We start from the raw sequence: 18,291 nt of genomic DNA, 5'->3' as shown, positions 1-18,291 counted from the left end.
AAGAGGCATACATATCCCGGGGAGCTTGGCTCGACCCGCATGCCATGAGCTGTTTGCCGTGTGGGACGCACCAACAACCGAGACGACATGGTTGGATTCATGGCGGTATGGATAGAGACTGCGTGCAGCACACCACGCAGCCAAGTCACACCGACGACGTCGATTGCGTCGAAGTCGCGGACACTCAGCGGTGGCCCGTGCTGGGGACCATCTCCGCAGCTGCGCGCCGCTGTTTACCTCGGCCTTCCATTCTGGGGGCCTCGCAGCAACCGGTGTCTAGCTATCTGTGGGCCCGGTGCGTTGGTTCAAAACGGCCAACAACAGCCTCATGCCATGTGGATTCTGACTCTCACAACCACGAGGGCTCGTACGGCAAGACGGAAGCCAACACCATGACCACCATACCAGATCACCCATCCCTGGCTCGGATTCCTCCAGGGTACAGGACAAAACTGAGCCCCAAAGCAGTCGACATCATTGCAAAAGTATACGATTGGGTCGAAAATGAATGCATTCCGGCAGATCACATTGTCAAGGCGCAATTGGCAGAGAAACCTTGGGCAATGCCGCCATACATCAAGGAGCTGAGAAAGAAGGCAAAAGCAGAAGGATTGTTCAATCTCTTCCTCCCGAACCACTTCAAAGAAAGCCCGGGGCTCACGATCCTCGAGTACTCATGCTGCTGCGAGCTTCTTGGGCGAGTTTATTGGGCTCCGATGGTAGGTAGCAAAGCGCTCGAGAGACAAAGATGAACCCTAACGCAACGTTGTAGACGCTCAATTGCCATGCTCCGGATACCGGCAACATTGAGCTTTTGGCCAAGTACTGCACAGAGGAGCAGAAGAAGAAGTGGATGCAGCCTCTTCTAGACGGAGAATGCTTGTCCGCCTACTCAATGACAGAACCCGATGTCGCTGCTTCCGATGCAACGAACATTTCGTGCCGCATTCGGCGGGAAGGCAACGAGTATGTGATCAACGGCCGAAAACTGTATGGCAACTGGATTGGAAATGAGGATGTCAAGTTCTACATCCTGATGGGATGCTCTGACCCAGACAATCCGGATCCTTGGAAGCGGCACTCGACCGTCATTGTGCCCAGGGATACTCCAGGATTGAAGGCGGTTCGATACATGACGATCATGGGCTATGACTGTGCTCCAGAGGGACATGGTGAGTATGTGTATGAAAATGTGAGGATTCCCGTGGAAAACATCATTCTGGGAGAAGGCCGGGCATTTGAAATCGCTCAAGGTCGACTAGGACCTGGGAGAATACACCATTGGTGAGTTGGCCTCCAAAATGCCATGCTTTCCCCCAGGACTAATGTCATTGGAGCATGCGTCTGCTTGGTCAAGCTGAGCGCGCATACGAACATGCACTCATCAGAGCTACGGATGCGAGAAAGAAACCCCGCGGCAAGTTAATTGGTGAGTTCGACAGTAACATCGAGCGGCTTGCCGACATGCGCATGGAGATCGACGCTCTTCGCCTGGTTGTTCTGAACGCCGCAGAGACCATGGACCTGATGGGCAACGTCGCCGGGAGATATGCTATCGCACAGGCGAAGATCATGGTGCCTCTGGGCGTGACCAAGATTGTGGATGAGTGCATGCAAATGTTCGCCGGGCAAGGACTCACGCAGCACACATTCCTTCCTGAAGCTGTAAGGCCCTCTTTTGTCTAGAATGGGCGATTCGCCCCCCAATCCCCTCCCACATCTCTCGACACACTTGGCGAAGAGCGGTCTCGACTCGAGCTAATGGATTGGCAGTGGACGTACGCCAGGTTCGCACGGATCGCGGATGGGCCAGACGCTGCACACAAGCATCAAGTCGGGCGAGATCAGCTGAAAACCGCACCTGAGGTCAGGTCGAAACATCTCGGATACAAGAAGAGATACCATGAATTGGCGAAGGAGTGGGGGGTGCCTGCGACAGAACGGTTTGAGTACGTTGCGCGGATTGAGAAGCTGTGAAGGGTCATTCGATTACTAATCAAAGTGTCATTGATTTCTCGCCCTCGTACTTCCCACTCCCACTCCCACTCCCACTCGCGCACCAATGCACAGGGCAGATGTGACAAGCACGGCGCTCTTGACGAGACATCGAAGAGCGATCAAGGTGTCTGGGGTGTCTGTGAGAGCCCGATGACTACACATAGAACAACTAATAGACCCTACTTTGGCTGAAGAGATCCCCATGAGAAACCCTGTAAGCACCAGCAAGCCCTCAGGCACTGCCGATGGATTGGCGCCTATAAGCTCCCCTATAGGGCTCCCTACAAGCCTCACTAGCCGGCCCTCAAGCATTGCTATCTAGGTCCCCGACAGCACCCCCACAGGCACCTCAACGCCCCCAGCAAGCCCCCCCTGGCTGCTCCTGCAAGGCACCCAATAACTTCCGACCTGCTCCAACCAGGATCATCAGTGGAAGCAGTTTTTGTATCTCGTACAACTTCCCACAACAGCCTAATACCACCCTGACTAGTCGCCTCATTCCCAAAGAGTCGAGCGGCAGGTTTCGCCCCGTACAAAATTTCGCTTGCTTTCGTAGGGGGTGTTTTGTACAGTCGCATTGGGTTTAGATGGCGCTTGGGTGAGGGTAAGGGAGGCGTGGGAGGGTGATGGAGGGCAATGGGGGGGGGCATGGAGGGCCATGATGGCCATGATGGCATGTGCCGAGGGCAACAAGCCAAGCCTTGACCGCCCCGCGTCCTTCTTCCGACTTCTCCAGAATTCCCCCCGTGTGCTAAATCCTAGCTTCATCTAGTATCCCGTCGTCCGTACACTCTCCAGCATCTCAACGGCACAGTCGACAGGATCCTTCTGAATACCCTCAGGCAGTGATGGAGACCATGGCCGCCGAGGTGCTGCTGCCCCTCCAGCTGTCAACCGGCCCTCCGCCGACGGGCCGCAAGCCCAAGCAGATCAGCGACAAGCGACGCGACAAGAAACGGGTGGCCGACCGACACTGTCAACGCCAGGCTCGAGCCCGCACCAAGAACAAGATCGCCGAGTTGGAGTCTCTGGTGGCACATCTGACGAGCCAGTCCGGCAACGAGGTCTGCAGAGAACTGAGGGAGCAGCTCGAGAGCGCCCGCACCGAATGCCGGTCGCTCAAACGCAAGCTCGCGACGATATATTCGCTGGCCCAGATCAACCTGGACGAGGAGTCCGAGGCCCGTCTGGACATGGCGGAGAAGGGTAGGTTACAGCCCGCATCAGCTTGGGGTGACATTGGTGACATTGGTGACATTGTGCCAGCAACTAACCAAAGCTTGCCAGAGCGCGCCGAGTTCTCTCCGTCCTTTTCTCTCCTCAGTCCGCTCAAGGCGTCTCCGGCGGTCGCGGACGATCTCCAGCTCGAAGGCACGGGCGACGCTGGCCGTCCGCCGCGTGGGCCCGTGTGCAACGTCCACGGTGAGGCTGAATACGGCTTTCCTGTCGATGATAGCCTCAATTTAAACTTTTCGGATGCCATGTTCGATGAACAAACCTTCAATCCGATGGGGTTAGGGCAAGCACCACCTCAGATGGACGAAATGGCTGGCCCCCACCACAGTAACACAATCACCGTAGCAGCCACAGCCACCACCTCTATCCCTCTTTCGTTTCCGGAAAGTGGGTCCTCGTGCACGTGCGCCCACCACCTCCATCCTCACAAGCAGGCCAACATGTGGGCGTTTGTGAGCGAGACGTTGATGGATTGGAAGACGCACAACTGGCCCAAGCTCAAGAACGATGGCACTGCCGACGACATCGCCGTCCGCGCCGTCATCGAAGGCTGGAATGAGTCCACCATGGGCAACTTAAGCGCCTCGTGGCGCATCTTGCGCGAAGTCGACGAGAAAGTATGGGCCCAGTCTCGCGACGTCGATCGCCTCGCCGTCCTCTGCATCATGAACTTGCTGCTCCAGGTATGTTGTTGTTGTTCCAGAGACTGACCCACGGCCGTGGCTGACGTCAAGATACAGTGCCACCTCAATCCCTCAGAGGAGAATCTCTTGAGGCTGCCTGCATGGTATAGGCCAAGGTAAACATTCATCTCCACTCCACCTCCTCGTTTCCTGCTTGTAGCGACGACGTTGACCAGCGCTAGGCCGTCGCAAGTGGCTCAGAAACATGCCTATGCCATTGACTTTTTCGTTTGGTAGGTGACGACCCAGCTTCCACGAGACCATCATTTCCTGATCTCTTCGTTCCTAGGCCGGGTATCCGTGAGCGATTTGTCTATCACTATCACAAGTATTGTTCCAACAGGTTCTGGTCTCTGCTGGCAGAACATTTCCGCTTCGTCTGGCCATATGACCTCCGTGATTGTTATGTCCACAATCGATCCACCAATAGGTATCAGCTGTCAGAGCTGTTCCGCCGCCACCTCAATGACCTCACATCCTTCACCTTTGATAAAGACATGTTTGGCAACTATCCGGAATTCGACTGCGACATTCCAAAGTACATGAAAATTCCGCAAAGTCTGGGTCCCAAGCAACTGGCCAATCAGCGACATAGAAAGAGGTATATTGAGACGCCTGGGAACCAGAAGTTGATTGGATTTACGCCTATGCCTCCGATCGGCCCTCAGGACCAGTGGTACAACATACCACCCGACAACATGACGAAAAGCCTTGGCCCCGGATTGTGGGGTCTACCCATGCCCACCAATCAGTATCTCTAGGGTCGAGATAGACAAGACATGGTGCATCGAATATGGACATCTGCAACCAAGCGTGGTATGGGGAATTTGACCTCAAGTTGACGGATCGTACGGCGTTGGAGGGGTGACATTTGAAATGATGATAATGTACGTCCCGAAAGATGCTTCGAGGTAGTTTCGAGGAGGAGCCTGCCTTGTATTAAATGCAATCTTCAACACATTCATCTACACGAGTAAGGGGGATACGACCCGAATATCATTTGGTATTCTCTAGACAACGCTTTCTGGTGCTCGCTCGCTGACGTTGAACTAGATTCTGCCGACACTTTGAAAGTCACTTCCTTTGAGTTTGAATTAAAAGCCTCAAGCCAGACGCGTTGAGAATGAAATCAGTTTGCTATGATCTTTGACGCGTCCATGTCTTTCCCTTCACTTTCATTTCCTTCAATTTACTTGACTTCCCTTTCGCCAAGGCTCAGTCAGGAGGAAAATCTATATATGAACGCCATTCTCATCGCATCTGCACGTTCCTTTCGCCCAGCGCCTTGAGAAGCAATAGCAACGTGCTGATTTTGCACAACTCGACAGCTCGTGGCGCTGATCCATCTGGAGTCCATCAAGGGTCAGTTGAGGTTTGCTGCACCACGTGTGCTCGGAAGACCACAGATCACTGACATCACGGTTTAGTATTTACCATAGGTCCAAAGATGTCAGATCCTCAGAGTGAAGAGGCTTGGAGCTTCGAGGACGACTACCAAGTCGAGAGGTGAGCTCCCATTCCGTTCGATTTGCAAGGCTCCTAACCTTTCAGCGCATATGCGGGCCCCCTCATCAAGGTGGTTGCCGGATCGCCAGCACGGGCCTTTTACATCCACAAGGGCTGCTTGACAGAGGCGAGTCCCTTCTTCAAAGCTTGCCTGTCGGCGGGGATGATCGAACAGCAAACGGACGAAATCACTCTCCCGGACGACCCATGCAGAGCCTTCGAGTTTCTGGCCGAGTGGGTCTACAGGCACGAGGTGTCGGCGATCGAGACCCAGGAGCAAGCCACGTCCGCCGCCCAAGCCTGGACACTGGCGGACAAGTATCGCATCCCGGCCCTTCAGGATGCCCTGATGGATGCGCTCCGGGGCTTTTGTCAAACCGACGTCCTGGACCTTCGGTTGCTGTCTTGGGCGGTGGAGAACACAAAAGCCACGAATCCTCTCCGGGAATTCATCTACGATCAGCTGGCTTACGATTTGGTCAGCTGGCCCGACTTCTACGGGTGGATCGAATGCGACGAGTCAGAGTCCGGGCGCGCAGAAAGCGACACGGAGACGCTCAGGGACTTGCTGGCCAACCCAGAGATCTCGGTCAAGTTGTTCTGGCACGCATACAACGCGCCGAATGAGCCGCATGACAGCCCTGCAGAACTTGTCGGGTGTCATTATCATGTTCATGAAGATGGTGGACCTTGCCCAGGGCGAGACTTGGAGACATGACAGCTGATCGAAAGCGGCCCGGTCTCGAGAAGTGTTTCAACGACGCACCCAAGTTTTGAAAGTGGTTACATGTGCAAAAGAGCTGGAACACACGGTGCCAAATCAAATATGCCAAAGCAACCAGTTAGGATACCCTGTGTAGATACATCAGTCACCTACCTTGACAAAGGTGCCGCGTGACACATCCGTGCACAGAGACATCACACATTGGGCTTCTTGAGCCGTTGAGTACAAGAATACAATCACAATTCCCTCTTGTGTACTTTCTTCTGGATTGCGAACTTTGATATGAGACGAGGCCGTATCTCGTCTCGTCCCAGCCTTGCAATTCGCCATGCCTGTCCTTTTTTATCGTGCTAATCCTGATCTCCACTATTGCCTGTATCACAACTCTTTTTCCCCCCACAGCTAAACAGTCGCGAAATATCCACGAGCATGATACGACAATGAAAGAGACGATGCTGCTCATGCGTGATCACTCAGTGAGCATGAGACCGGGTTCTGTCTCGAGACTAGAACAGCGAGGTTGAGCTCGGGTATGTGGTTTGGAAAAGGGGCAATATCAACCTCCGGGACGAACAACAGAGCAGCTCCAGTGTTTGCTCAAACTGCAGAATTCTGTCCAGAGAAGGAGAATTGGTTTGACAAGGTGTGTGACTTACGTGTTCTCGAGATATTAGAACAGGTGTTGTCTTGAAACCTGTGCCCTTGATGAAAACTCCCTTCCCTCCCAGCGGATAGATAGCTCGCGTAGGACGTTTGATATAGAGCACCCAGCTAGGCGGCTCCAAGAAACATGAACAAACTGCACTTCCCGAGTCCGATCTGCGCCTTCTCCCCTCGGTCGAAGAGTCTAGCGGGGCGTACACACCACAACGGCGCCAGAGCGAGGAAGAAACGTGGCACCCATCGTCGCCGCGGCGGCGATGAGCACAGCTAAGGCCCGTCCACGAGATTTTTCCATATATTGCGGTTGTTGTTTCTTTTTTCTTTTTTTCAATTCGTTCTCCTTCCTTGCCCTCTCAACCTTCATCCTACGCGGCGGACGTGTACGCGCGACTCTTGCTTGCTTCACCAGGCCTGACAACAAGACAAAGTCTTCCTGCACGTGTATCACTCCCTTACCTTGCGTGTTGAACGCAGCTGGACAGCTAATAGCATTGTGCAGGCTGTGAAGAAGCGACAACAATGGCAGACAATGAGCCTCCAGACGATTCTCCTCTGGACGGAAAGGACAAGGCTGACCAATAAGAACCCTCCTTTCGATGTAACCTTCAACAAAGTGTGATTCTGACCCCGGGCCTCTCATCTAGTTTTCTTCTGTCACGTATCGTGAACGCCATTGTGGGCAAGGAAGAGAGAGTGTACCATATCCACAGATACATCTTGCTTCAGGAGAAGGGGTTCTTCAGGACGTGTCTCAAGACCGATATGAATGAAGCACGAGAAGGGGCGATCAGACTCCCAGGGGACACTCCTCTTGGGTTCAACGTTGTTGCGGACTGGATGTACTTCGACCAGGTGAAGAAACCGGAGTCATCAGACGACATCTTCGGCATGCTGCACGCGTACGTGCAGGCCGACAAGTGGTGCATGAACATGTTGCAGAACGCCATTATCGACAGATTCCTGGAAAACTGGAAGTACAAGGTCCTCCACCCGGCACACATGGCCTGGGCGGCCAGACATGTACCCGACGGCACCAGCTCTCGAAGGTCTTGAACCCGAAGCCTCATGGACCACTTTGGCCGCCATGGGTTGGAAATCCATGTCGATATCATGTCCACAAGGAGGGCGAGATCGTCATCAATCCAACGAAGACCATAAAAGACTTGGAAAGAGCGTATCCTTTGGATTTCTGTGCTCTTCATGCGGCACGCAAGGCCGAAATGTCGACCAAATCTGACAGGGACGTTCGTCGTGACGGTCGTTGTGACCAACATTATTACCGCGACCTCAATGATAACGTCATCAAGCGGCCCATCAAGCGGTCCCGTGTCTCTTGAGCAATGTGAAAAGACAACTTGCGAAAGGACACCGTGGGCAGGATTCCTCACAATGATGGATCGGGTCGCTTTCAGCACGAGGTTGCAGCGATGGCAATGACCGTAGCGACAGTGACCTCGCAACACAGAAGCACTGGCCCGCAAATAGAGTCCGGCACAACAGTGGATAGTGAATGATAATGTGACTTCCTTTGTCACAAGGTGCTGGTCGTCACTGAGCAAAACGTGTCAGAAGAAAAACTGCGTGTCCTAGCCTCCTCACCGTCAACAGTTGCAAGTACCGCAAACTCCTTTTGTGCCACTTGCTTGTTTGTGTCAATCTAAACATCTCCCATAACGCGCAGCAAACATGAACTCACAATTGTTGAATGAAGCCTTCACCGGACCCGCAGCAAACAAACAACCCCCATCACCATCCACTGATAGATTTGACGAATTCGACGAATTCGCAGAGCTCGAACTCCTCCCGAGACAACAGCCACATGGAAACAAGTAATATACTATATATCCCCTCCAGTTCGAACATCAGTGCCGAGCACCACAGGTTGAGATGTTTCCGATGCTGACCCGCCTCTGTCCAGCTTCACAACAAAACCAACGGTGACTGTCCTCGTGGGCAAAGGCAAGATCGAATACATCTTCCACGAACATCTCTTCATGAAGCTCGACTTTGGTGGTGCTTTCTTTCCGAAGTGCCTTTCCATCGGCATGAATGAGTCTCTCTCCAACGTCATCGAACTCCCGGATGATAACGTATCAACGCTCGATATCTTCACGAAGTTCCTGTACGGTCCACGAGTCACCGAACCAGCGTCTGAAGACAACGATTCATCATTTATCGCGCTCAACGGGTTGGTTCTCTTCTTACATGTTGGGATATGCCGAAGCCAACGAGGGCATTGGTTTTGCGTCGGCTGGACTGGCTAGTGTCGTGCCTGTCGGCTACGTAGTAGTGGAGAGCCCGTGATCTTCTAGACAGAGCTCGCAAGCATCCGGCATGATCCCTTTCGGCTTCCACAGAGCTCTGAATTAGAATTGATGTTGGCATTAAGGGTGGTAGTTGGGGGAAAAGGGGTTGCCCGGAACGGAAAGAACGTGGCACATGACAAAATGGACTAGGATTACTTTGGACTAGCTTTAATTTCCCATTGTTCTGCTTCAAATTCCTTCCTCACGGTATTAACATTGCGTACACGGAGACAAGATGCAGAGGTCAAATCGAGGGCCTTGCAGGTGCTCCTGTCGCTGCCTTTGCCCGCTATCTGCCTACTTTGCACGCCAATGATGACATCCACGTGGCGCCGATCATTGGTAACTACTCTGAGTTGTTGATGTTCAAATGCTGGGCATTCGCGGACAAATTCGGCGTTCCAATATGGCAAGACCAGCTTATGACCGAGCATATGTGTATAATATTCGAGGAAAAACACCCGGTCTCCTGGTTTTTAGATAATGTCAGCCACACAACTGCACTTTGGAGATACGTCGTTGACTCTTTTGCATGGGACATGACAATAACAAGCGAGTCTTACCTCGACAAAGAGACAAAGAAAGAAGAGGTTGATCACTTGCTATCAAGGCATGACTTTCCCATCTCGCGGTTCGTGTTCACCCTTGTCTCCGCTCGCGCGGGCAGAGGTGCTCTTCCACCGTGGGAGCGGGGATGCGAGTATCACGTTCACGGGAAATACAGAAAATGCCCCGTTTGGGAGCCAGACAATGTGAGAGCAACTTTGTGTCAGCACTGACCCAAGGGGCAGGTAGAGGATACCAAGACGCGATGAGGTGGAGAGGCGACGCCACAGACTATGGCTCCCATACTTCGACGCAGAAGAGGGGAGATCCCACCTGCAAAGCGACAAATCCAGCGCAAGTCGATCCTTCAAATAGAAGCACATGTGTGGATTGTGGACGCTGAGAATCGCACAGGCTGAAAAGGTCGTATCAGGGAATATGAGCTCATTATTGGACACTGTTGACAATATCTTTGCTGAAGGATAACAATCCCCTTGACATTGATTGGTGAGCGGATTGAACAAACAACAGATTAATCACAGGGAGTCGAGCTTTCAGATCTCCATGCGCGTTCCAAATTGCTGCTTTTTCCTAGGACAAGGTACGTAATGGTCTCCTTAATGTTGAGAAAGTAAAGCCATTGTCTGTGATGGTTGCCAGACGGCAAGGACACGAGGAGATTTCAATTACCAGGCGGACAGGAGAGGTAGAGATCCCATTCCTCTTTGCCACGGCCAAATGAATGAGCTACCATCTTTGGATATATCTTCCAATTCTAGAGATTGGTAGTCGATCAGTTCACCCTCTGATGCTTCTTGCAAGGACGACCGCTTCCGGCGCGGGGAGAACGAAGAAGCCAGCAGAGGAATACAGCGAAGAATGCGACACGCTGTGCTCGAAGGGTGGAGGGTCTCCGCAATTCGTCTGGTCTGGAACGCAATACGTCTCGTGCACGAAAATGATGGGTGATGCCCCAATCCATCAAGCGTACAACTATCATGTGCCTGTGATAGTGAATACTGCGAGAGAGATGGGGTAGAGAGATAGAAACGAGAAGAGGATGTTGGCGTCAAGCACGAAGAAGGCGAGACCACTAATACTTCAACCTCATGACACGAACGAAAGGAGCCGAGCAACGGCCCTCGACAACCAAGGGAGAGGGGGTTCTGGTTGGATTGGATTGGAGACTCGCACTTTGCTGGTGAACCGGAAGAAATCATGCCAAATAGGAGGGAGGGAGAGCGACAAAAGATTGATTGGTGTCACTTGAGTAACTCAAAGATCATGAATTTCTCGAAACTCATGGTGGGTTTACCGAAGAGTCTGCGATGCGACGGTTCGAAATGGATTCCCCAAACCGCTAAACGCGGCAATCCGAACGACCAAAGGAATCGAGCACGACGCAGGTCAGATTTCGTATCATGATATTGTACATGTTGTCCTCGAGAGACTTTGGTCTATCACTTTTTCTGGTCAGAATTCTGTGCGGTATCGAAAGTAACTTTGCCGTCGCGGCCAACGCTTGCCACTGACAGTCTCGGTGACGCAGGCACCGAAGACACAGGCACGGCAGAGCCTGGTTTGGACAGTTCAGGGCCAGCGGAGCGGACATTGGAGATTGCCTCCTGGAAAGCCCCTGCAGGGGTATCGGCAATTTCGTTCACTTCCTGTGTCGTTAAGACATCATTTACTCTCGCAGCCCGGCTCTGAATCAGGAGCGTCGTCGGGCCGCTAAACTGTAGAAACAACCGGTCCCCCCAGATAGTCCTTCGGCTCCATGTTCGGATTCTGTAGAGCATATTGGCAACAAACTTGTAAGTGTTGCTGGTTTTGAGAGTTTCGACAAATTTCGACGATGGGAAGAAGTTTCCGAGCTGAAGAGGGATTTGAAACCGAGCACTGGATGATTTGAATCGAAAGGGCAGAGGTGCTGGAGAAGGTGAAGACGAACTGTAGGCGAGTATGTTGGAAGGATGTACTAGATATGTCTCCCCTTCTGCAAGCTCGACAGAGTAAACCTGGCCTTGACCTGCGAGCGCTAGGAGTCCTCTTCCGGTGACATTGGAACTTCCCCAGTATGCGAGAGAAAATCTCGTGTTTATACTCGGCTTCACGGAGAGCGTGCTGCCAGTCCACGCCAACAGCGCTTTTCTCTGGGCTAGCTTCCAGTCCATCGTGCCATCCAACTGCAGAATAGCAAATGTGGTTATTGGCGACCTTGTCGATATCAAAGCATTGGCAGGGGATGTGGACGTGATCTTTTGGTACAAGAATGGAATTCCGATTAGGGCACGGCGGACGGGATTAAGGATTCGCAACGTCGAGACTGTTCCATTGGGATCCCCAGCAAAAGCCACAAGTGTTCCCCGACGGGTATACAGCTCTTGAGAAGGAGACAGCGTGACGGAAAGGAGCGAGTATGGGCTCCCGATGACTTCGAATGAGGCGTCTAAAATCAGTTAGTAAGTGCTCCCTCTGGGCAAGGGGTTCATCTGACCCGGTGATGCAGCGGACAACGATCTGCCCGCCACGTTGATTCTGCTGGTGTCTGTTGCCGGCGTCGCTTCAACCGATATGTACTTGTATCCGCCAACTCTCCGTCCAGCGACCAGATGCGCCGGATACGCCCATTTCCGAGGAAACTTGCTCAGCCGCCGCAGGCTCTGAGCCGCAATTTGGGGCATCCTTGCGCGAGGTACGCTAGGAAATGCTGGAGTCCAGCAATGCGGCTCTAGAGACCGACTTATTTGACTGTGAGTGCTTGAGCTGAACGCGTTTTCAAGCTTCTCAGGTGCTTCTCGAAGCTAGCACTGGCAAGCTTCAGTTCAAAATTAGACAAATATGCCAAGACTGCGCTAGGGAAGAGTCAGAGGCCAAACGAGGCTGACAGTCTTGGCGTTGCTTCTCGCTTACCTCCTTTGTTAAATCTCCCGCTCACTTCCCTCCTACCAAACACGAAAGACCTTCAGATCTCGTCAGATACGGCCAAATTCCTGCTGCTTCCGCACTTCCGGCCTTTGAGGCTGTGCTTCATAGTACACTCCTCCAGCAGCGTGTCAAACATTTGTGGCTTAGCGACAGCGAGCTATGCCTTAGTGTGGCCGCACCGAGGCCTTGAGTCGAAATCCCATTCCCCCACAAAATGACCAGTTGGGAATTGGAGATATGGTGCTCAAATGAAATTGACCTTTAAAGTTTCTTGCTATTCCATCGTCGCAGGTGTACCAAGACACGATATCCGCGGACGCTTCCTTCAGCAATGCGCGCAGACCCGCTGGATCGCACAATTGGTTGAGATAGATTGGTAGGGTCATCTATTTTCAGATACAGCTCCTCTCTTCCGTCAGTGATCTGGACACGTGGGGACCTGCGCCTCTCTGATGGTATATACGAAGCAAAATACGAGGTTACCAGAACGACATTGTTATTCTGCTGTGGATTAGGAATGGTTTACGATGCACCAGAAGGTGCTCTCAAGACGGGGCTTTCCCGGGAAAATATGCTCACCTTTCTTCATCTACGAGAGGTACGGCCAACAATTTAGGTAGGTCAACAACTGACACCTCTGAGTCTCAGCAATCATAAGAGAAGGTAAAGTTCTGAGCGCCTACTTGCCGACACAGGCCCATCGTCCTTGTGTTTAACTTCTCGGCGTCATGCACAAGCGGCTCAGAACCTGAGACACCTTCCTGTGATCTATTCTTATACGAACGATCCGTGTGCCATTGCGGCGTTGGAGCCTTTTGCCACAACCTCATTATGCTTTAAAAGGCCGGGCTGTCACGATGCAAGCATTTCTTTTGTAACATCTATAGACCTTCGCACAGGTTCCTACCGGAAAACAGCTGAGATAAAGTCAAACGATCAACATGCGTTGCATTCGACAGATCCTTGGTTCAGCCTTTGGGTATCTGGCTTTTGTCTTGCCAGCCCAAGCTGCTCCCTTCGATGCTTCCGCGCCAGCACAACCGTCTTCTGCTTCCATCCAGTTCCCTGTCGGCGCCAATGGACCGAACGCACCAGTCGTGTTCCCGTTGTCAAATGGTTTCCCAAATATAGCAAAAGGAACGCCGGCTTTTCAGCAACTAACGGTCCAAGCTCATGGCTCCATATCAAACGCACCGCCTCCGCCGTCCTTGGCAGCCGATGACCTGCGCAGTTTCAAGGTCATCCAAATCCAAGAGACTTTTGAAGTCTACTACTTCACCCAATTGCTTCTCAACATTACCAACGATGTTCCCGGTTTCGAGATCAGCGACCCATCATTGAAGCAAGACATCATTCAAAAGCTGACAGTCATCCAAGGCCAGGAGCAGTGGCATGCCATCAACGCCGGCAACGTTCTACAGCACTTTAATGTCTCTCAGATCCAGCCGTGTGTTTTTAAGTCTCCTGCGACCGACCTCACAAGCGCCATTCACATTGCTGCAAACTTCACTGCCGTTGTAATCAGCACCCTTCAAGATGTGGCAGTCCGGCTTGGTCAAAACGGGGACTCGGCTGTCATCCGGGGGGTTGTTTCTGTGGTTGGCCAGGAAGGAGAACAGCAAGGCATCTACCGCACGCTACCCGATGACCTTGTCCCCTCGGAGCTTCCATTCCTGACCCAGTCAACCCGTGAATTTGCGTACTCGTCCCTTCAGCAGAACTTCATTGTGCCTGGCACCTGTCCCAACGACAATACCATTGACGTGCCAATTTTTGGGACTTTGGACGTCTTAACCACGAACATACAAGCTGTCGACCAGGTTCTCACCTTCAGCATTCAGCGAGATTCGATCGAAGGTCTCAGCCTTGTCTATCTCAACCAACAGAATCTGCCCATTGTTGAAACAATCATCAACCCATCTACCAGCAACGGCGTGACCACGTTCTCCGCCGACTTTCCCTTCAGCCAGAATTCACTGAACGGCCTTACGATTGCGGCGGTAGTCAACTCAACCGGACCATTCGCAAATGCCAACGAGGTTGCGAACAAGACGCTCTTCGGTCCTGGCCTGATTTACCCTAATTAGTCTAGCATCGCCTAGCACAGAGCCACTGGCGAGCCTGGCCAGTCCCCCTCCGATATTTGCTTCGATCTGGTGCTTTTGGTGGTTGTCTTTGCGACAGACTGTACATAGTGAACGCGAACACCCCTGTGCCTGACTCGGAATGATACTGTCCAAGCCTTTACTATACTGAACATATATTCTCGTGAACAATCATAGCCAGGGTATGAGAACCATACCGGCGCGATTTCCCCAGAACGATGGAAACTTTCTTGTCTCAAGTGTTAAACACCTTGCGAATTTCCTTTTCCCCTCTCTTCCTTCCGTCACCTGTTTCGGATCCGCCAGGATCACAATATTGGATATTGCCAGCGGAGAGCGAACCGACTGGTTAGATCCATGGCACAATCGGTCAAGACTGTGTCCATGCGCTCTCCGAGTATCTTTCTCGTTATGGCGGTGAAGTTCGGCGAAGCTGACTGGTGCGAACAGACAATGTCCTCCCCGCTCGAAGCCATCTCTACATCTGTCGTTCGCTTCTTCCAGTCTAAGATCAAAGGTTAAGTTGCCGATTTGGAGCCTCGTTCCGGGTTCCTTCTTCGGCATCCCGCGTCCCAACGCCGACTCCCTATACTTCCGGCCCTACCAGTACCCATGCAATGTTTGTTGTACAAGTAAAGTGCGGTTCCGACACTCCGCAGAGCCCAATCCACAATCTGGACCCGGTTTCGCGCGGGCATTCAACCGAAGATCAGCCTAAAAAAGACACTGGTGGCGCCATTTCCCCTCCATCACCATCGGCTCGACGTCCACAATGGTGCATCAAGACACGAAAGAGCCCAGGATCTGCTAATCCGACGTCAATCCTGTGGTACTTATTAGGGGATCAGCCCTGCCCAGCAGGACCGTCCAGGTAGCTGCTGGGCTAGCAGCAGCTGGGATGTGCCTCCCGGGGAGAATTCCTCCTCCCCTCACTTTTATGCCATTTTCACTTTCACATTCCCAGGGTCGAGAGCGCCTTACCGTTGGTAATACAATGGAGGGTCGCAGATCACCGCCACCAGCCGCTGGGATGCGAGTGGGTTGCATGTCCGAATGTTAAGGGACACTTTTCTTCCCGCTGAGGGTTTGTTTTCGTTTTTCATTCTAACCCCTACTCTTTCCCTCCTACATTGTTTAGGGACAATATTTGTTTGATTCTGTGAGCCTCGTCGTTGCTACCAGGAGCACATCTATTTGGTCTTTGTGGAGTGGTAGAGAGGGGGAGAGAGATGCCCGACCAGCGACAACAGACTAATCATCCAGGGCGAGACGATGATGGATATCCATACCAGCAACTCACGGTCTTGGGTACGTATGATGGCCTCGTCGTCCTCAGATCACCCTTGGAACCGCGGCTAACGACGTAAACAGCGTTATGCCGCCTTGCCGAGCCCATCGCCTTCTGCTCCATCACAGCCTACACCTTTGTAATGGTCGTCGACATCAAAGGCGAGGAAAATGCCTCGTTTTACGCCGGCCTTTTAATTTCCGCCTTTGCTATGGCTGAGGCCTCTACGGCCATGATATGGGGTCACATCTCCGACCGATACGGCAGGAAGCCGATCGTTCTTCTGGGGCTTGCGGGAGTTGCGCTGTCGAGTCTGATCTTTGGGTTTGCAAAGAGCTACTGGGTTGCTCTTATGGCGAGGGTGGTTGGGGGGCTTTTGAATGGAAACGTGGCTGTAATGCAGACTATGGTGGCGGAGATGGTGAAGAGACCTGAGCACGAGCGTGAGTCTGCAGAATGGTGCAAAGCCCCAGAAAATTACTTAAAGCTGATTTCTGACTTCAGCCACCGCATACGCCGTCCAGCCCTTTGTATGGAGTCTAGGATCAATTGCTGGGTCGGCCCTGGGAGGCTTCACAGCGCAACCTGCCCGGTTCTATCCTCACCTCTTCTCTTCTGACGGGATTTTCGGCGAATATCCTTACCTCTTACCGAACCTGGTTGCTGTAGCGATCATTGTCATCGCCATCATACAGGGCTGCCTTTTCCTCGAGGAGACGAATCCAGTGTCGCGATCATCAGGTACACTAGTCACGGTCAACAGTTCCGATACCATCGATGAGACGACGCCCCTGAGGTCGAGACAGAGGCGGGAGTCGGCGCTCAGTGCATTTTCGACAGGACCTGGCGGACTCACTTACGTCGCGGAGTCCATGCCTGTTGCCATCGATCCGGCCTTCGACCTTCGGCGGCCTTCTGTGGCATCTATCGGCTCACTCAAGCCACTCTTGAAAGTCGGATCACAAGTCGAAGCCGTCATTGAAGACGAAGACGACGAACAACCTGTTAAGCCGGAGCAAATCAGGGCTTTCACCAAGCCCGTCATCATGTGGACCGTTGCTCTCGTGGTGATGTCATATCACTCGATGGCTTTTGGCTCTGTTCTCCCCATTTACCTCCTTGACGACCCGCAACGGCCGGCACGTGAACTTGACTTGAAGGGCGGGCTCGGCATGACTCTGCACGAAGTCGGGACATATCTCGCCGCCGGCAGCATCATGTCTTTGTTCTTCCAAGCAGTTGTATTTCCCATTTTCGTGGCCAAGTTGGGTGTCTGGAAGGCCGTCTTGTCAGTGACACTGCTCAGCCCGTTCATCCACACTGTGGTGCCGTTTGTCTCTCTTCTTCCAAAACCAGGGGCAGGAATTTACGCCGTGCTGGCATTTCAGAGCTTCGCGGGCGTCGTCTCCTTCCCGACCTTTTTGATCCTGTTGAAGAACGCCACACCCTCGCCGCTGGTGTTGGGTAAAGTCAACGAGCTAGCCATGTCAGCTTGCTCCGCCGCCAGAACGGTGGGACCACCGCTCGTCGGTATATTCTATAGCAGCCTTGGGTCAGCAGGGGCGTGGTGGAGTTGTGCCCTTGTCGCCATCATTGGGGTCATCCAGTTTTACTTTTCGCCCAGGCCAAGGGACGATGACGAGACGATATTGCGGAGAGCCTCGACGGCGGCCGTCGAGGCTCCGCCCATGGCTGACTTGGCACGGAGCCGGGAAGAGTAATGTTTCTGAGATGTGTTCGGCGTTTTGTGAAAAGTTTATGGATTTGTGCTCCATGAAGGATAAGTAAATTGCTGCAAGTGTTATGGCGCAGGCTCACAATATGTTCGCTATATGGATTATTTCAGGAAAAAACGCCATAGGTAAGCGTGGGAGAAATTCGGAAAGCGGCTTTGAGCTCCTCTGCCAAAGTACGGAGTCCACAACCGCCATTTGCGGACTGCTGGAGAGAAATCAAGGAGTTATGTATCGAGATGCGCTTTCAGATGTTTAAGAGTGGCGTGCGTGGACTCAGCCATTTTCCAAGTAGACCGTAGCCTAATATGATCTCTGCGAGGAGCAGGTGACAGTCTTCACATGTACTAGATCTGCCAAACCGCTTATCTATTTTCATGGGATAGCCCTGAGATGCATCCCAAGGGAGGTGCCGTGGTTTCGAACAGGGACAAGGCTGGCAATTCAGCCTTGCGTACTCGGGCCGAAAGCTTCACCGAGCACTTACGGCAGAGTATATTCATGCCAAGCGTAGTCTAGGCTTGAGGGCTTTCTTCGGCCATCAGCTGGCGATGGCGTCTTCAACCCAACAATCA

General features: G+C 52.6%; 6 protein-coding genes across 7 annotated transcripts; 5 read left to right on the top strand and 1 right to left on the bottom strand.

Annotated features, from left to right (window-relative positions):
* Positions 1 to 392: 392 nt before the first annotated feature.
* PV07_07880 (uncharacterized protein) lies at positions 393 to 4,678 on the top strand (the record flags this gene model as incomplete). The annotated part of the gene is made up of 9 exons (XM_016394997.1): positions 393 to 719; positions 773 to 1,284; positions 1,338 to 1,665; positions 1,774 to 1,866; positions 2,820 to 3,204; positions 3,265 to 3,917; positions 3,975 to 4,033; positions 4,100 to 4,150; positions 4,207 to 4,678. 9 exons carry the CDS (start codon positions 393 to 395, stop codon positions 4,676 to 4,678), a joined length of 2,880 nt encoding a protein of 959 aa, XP_016248416.1.
* Positions 4,679 to 5,364: 686 nt separating this feature from the next.
* PV07_07879 (uncharacterized protein) lies at positions 5,365 to 6,344 on the top strand (the record flags this gene model as incomplete). The annotated part of the gene is made up of 2 exons (XM_016394996.1): positions 5,365 to 5,423; positions 5,469 to 6,344. The coding sequence occupies 2 exons, from the start codon at positions 5,365 to 5,367 to the stop codon at positions 6,139 to 6,141; spliced, it is 732 nt and encodes a 243-aa protein (XP_016248415.1). The 3' UTR covers positions 6,142 to 6,344.
* A 1,228-nt stretch (positions 6,345 to 7,572) lies between these two features.
* Positions 7,573 to 7,863, top strand: PV07_07878 (uncharacterized protein; the record flags this gene model as incomplete). The annotated part of the gene is made up of 1 exon (XM_016394995.1): positions 7,573 to 7,863. The coding sequence occupies one exon, from the start codon at positions 7,573 to 7,575 to the stop codon at positions 7,861 to 7,863; it is 291 nt and encodes a 96-aa protein (XP_016248414.1).
* A 3,034-nt stretch (positions 7,864 to 10,897) lies between these two features.
* Positions 10,898 to 12,446, bottom strand: PV07_07877 (uncharacterized protein). The gene is made up of 2 exons (XM_016394994.1): positions 12,160 to 12,446; positions 10,898 to 12,111 (listed from the first exon to the last, which is right to left on the bottom strand). The coding sequence occupies exons 1-2, from the start codon at positions 12,344 to 12,346 to the stop codon at positions 11,123 to 11,125; spliced, it is 1,176 nt and encodes a 391-aa protein (XP_016248413.1). The 5' UTR covers positions 12,347 to 12,446; the 3' UTR covers positions 10,898 to 11,122.
* A 1,085-nt stretch (positions 12,447 to 13,531) lies between these two features.
* PV07_07876 (uncharacterized protein) lies at positions 13,532 to 14,745 on the top strand (the record flags this gene model as incomplete). The annotated part of the gene is made up of 1 exon (XM_016394993.1): positions 13,532 to 14,745. The coding sequence occupies one exon, from the start codon at positions 13,532 to 13,534 to the stop codon at positions 14,675 to 14,677; it is 1,146 nt and encodes a 381-aa protein (XP_016248412.1). The 3' UTR covers positions 14,678 to 14,745.
* A 745-nt stretch (positions 14,746 to 15,490) lies between these two features.
* On the top strand, positions 15,491 to 18,013 carry PV07_07875. Of its 2 annotated transcripts, XM_016394991.1 has the most exons (3): positions 15,491 to 16,003; positions 16,067 to 16,426; positions 16,488 to 18,013. In XM_016394991.1, exons 1-3 carry the CDS (start codon positions 15,925 to 15,927, stop codon positions 17,702 to 17,704), a joined length of 1,656 nt encoding a protein of 551 aa, XP_016248410.1. In that variant the 5' UTR covers positions 15,491 to 15,924; the 3' UTR covers positions 17,705 to 18,013. The 2 variants fall into 2 exon arrangements, with proteins under 2 accessions (XP_016248410.1, XP_016248411.1); XM_016394992.1 differs by having other exon boundaries at positions 16,067 to 18,013.
* The last annotated feature ends 278 nt before the right edge of the window (positions 18,014 to 18,291 follow it).

This window comes from Cladophialophora immunda (genome assembly GCF_000835495.1).
Source record: "Cladophialophora immunda strain CBS 83496 unplaced genomic scaffold supercont1.4, whole genome shotgun sequence".
Taxonomy (NCBI): domain Eukaryota; kingdom Fungi; phylum Ascomycota; class Eurotiomycetes; order Chaetothyriales; family Herpotrichiellaceae; genus Cladophialophora; species Cladophialophora immunda.
Note: the sequence above shows the minus strand (reverse complement) of the source record. Positions and strands in the feature narration are given on the sequence as shown.

What these genes read in the sequence shown, in the direction of transcription:
- PV07_07877 (XM_016394994.1), bottom strand. Translation starts at nt 12,346, where the DNA reads ATGCCCCAAATTGCGGCTCAGAGCCTGCGGCGGCTGAGCAAGTTTCCT. An exon ending in GTTGTCCGCTGCATCACCGG is followed by an intron (nt 12,112 to 12,159) that starts GTCAGATGAACC and finishes AACTGATTTTAG; the next exon opens with ACGCCTCATTCGAAGTCATC.
- PV07_07875 (XM_016394991.1), top strand. Translation starts at nt 15,925, where the DNA reads ATGCCCGACCAGCGACAACAGACTAATCATCCAGGGCGAGACGATGAT. An exon ending in CCAGCAACTCACGGTCTTGG is followed by an intron (nt 16,004 to 16,066) that starts GTACGTATGATG and finishes CGACGTAAACAG; the next exon opens with CGTTATGCCGCCTTGCCGAG. An exon ending in GAAGAGACCTGAGCACGAGC is followed by an intron (nt 16,427 to 16,487) that starts GTGAGTCTGCAG and finishes TTCTGACTTCAG; the next exon opens with CCACCGCATACGCCGTCCAG.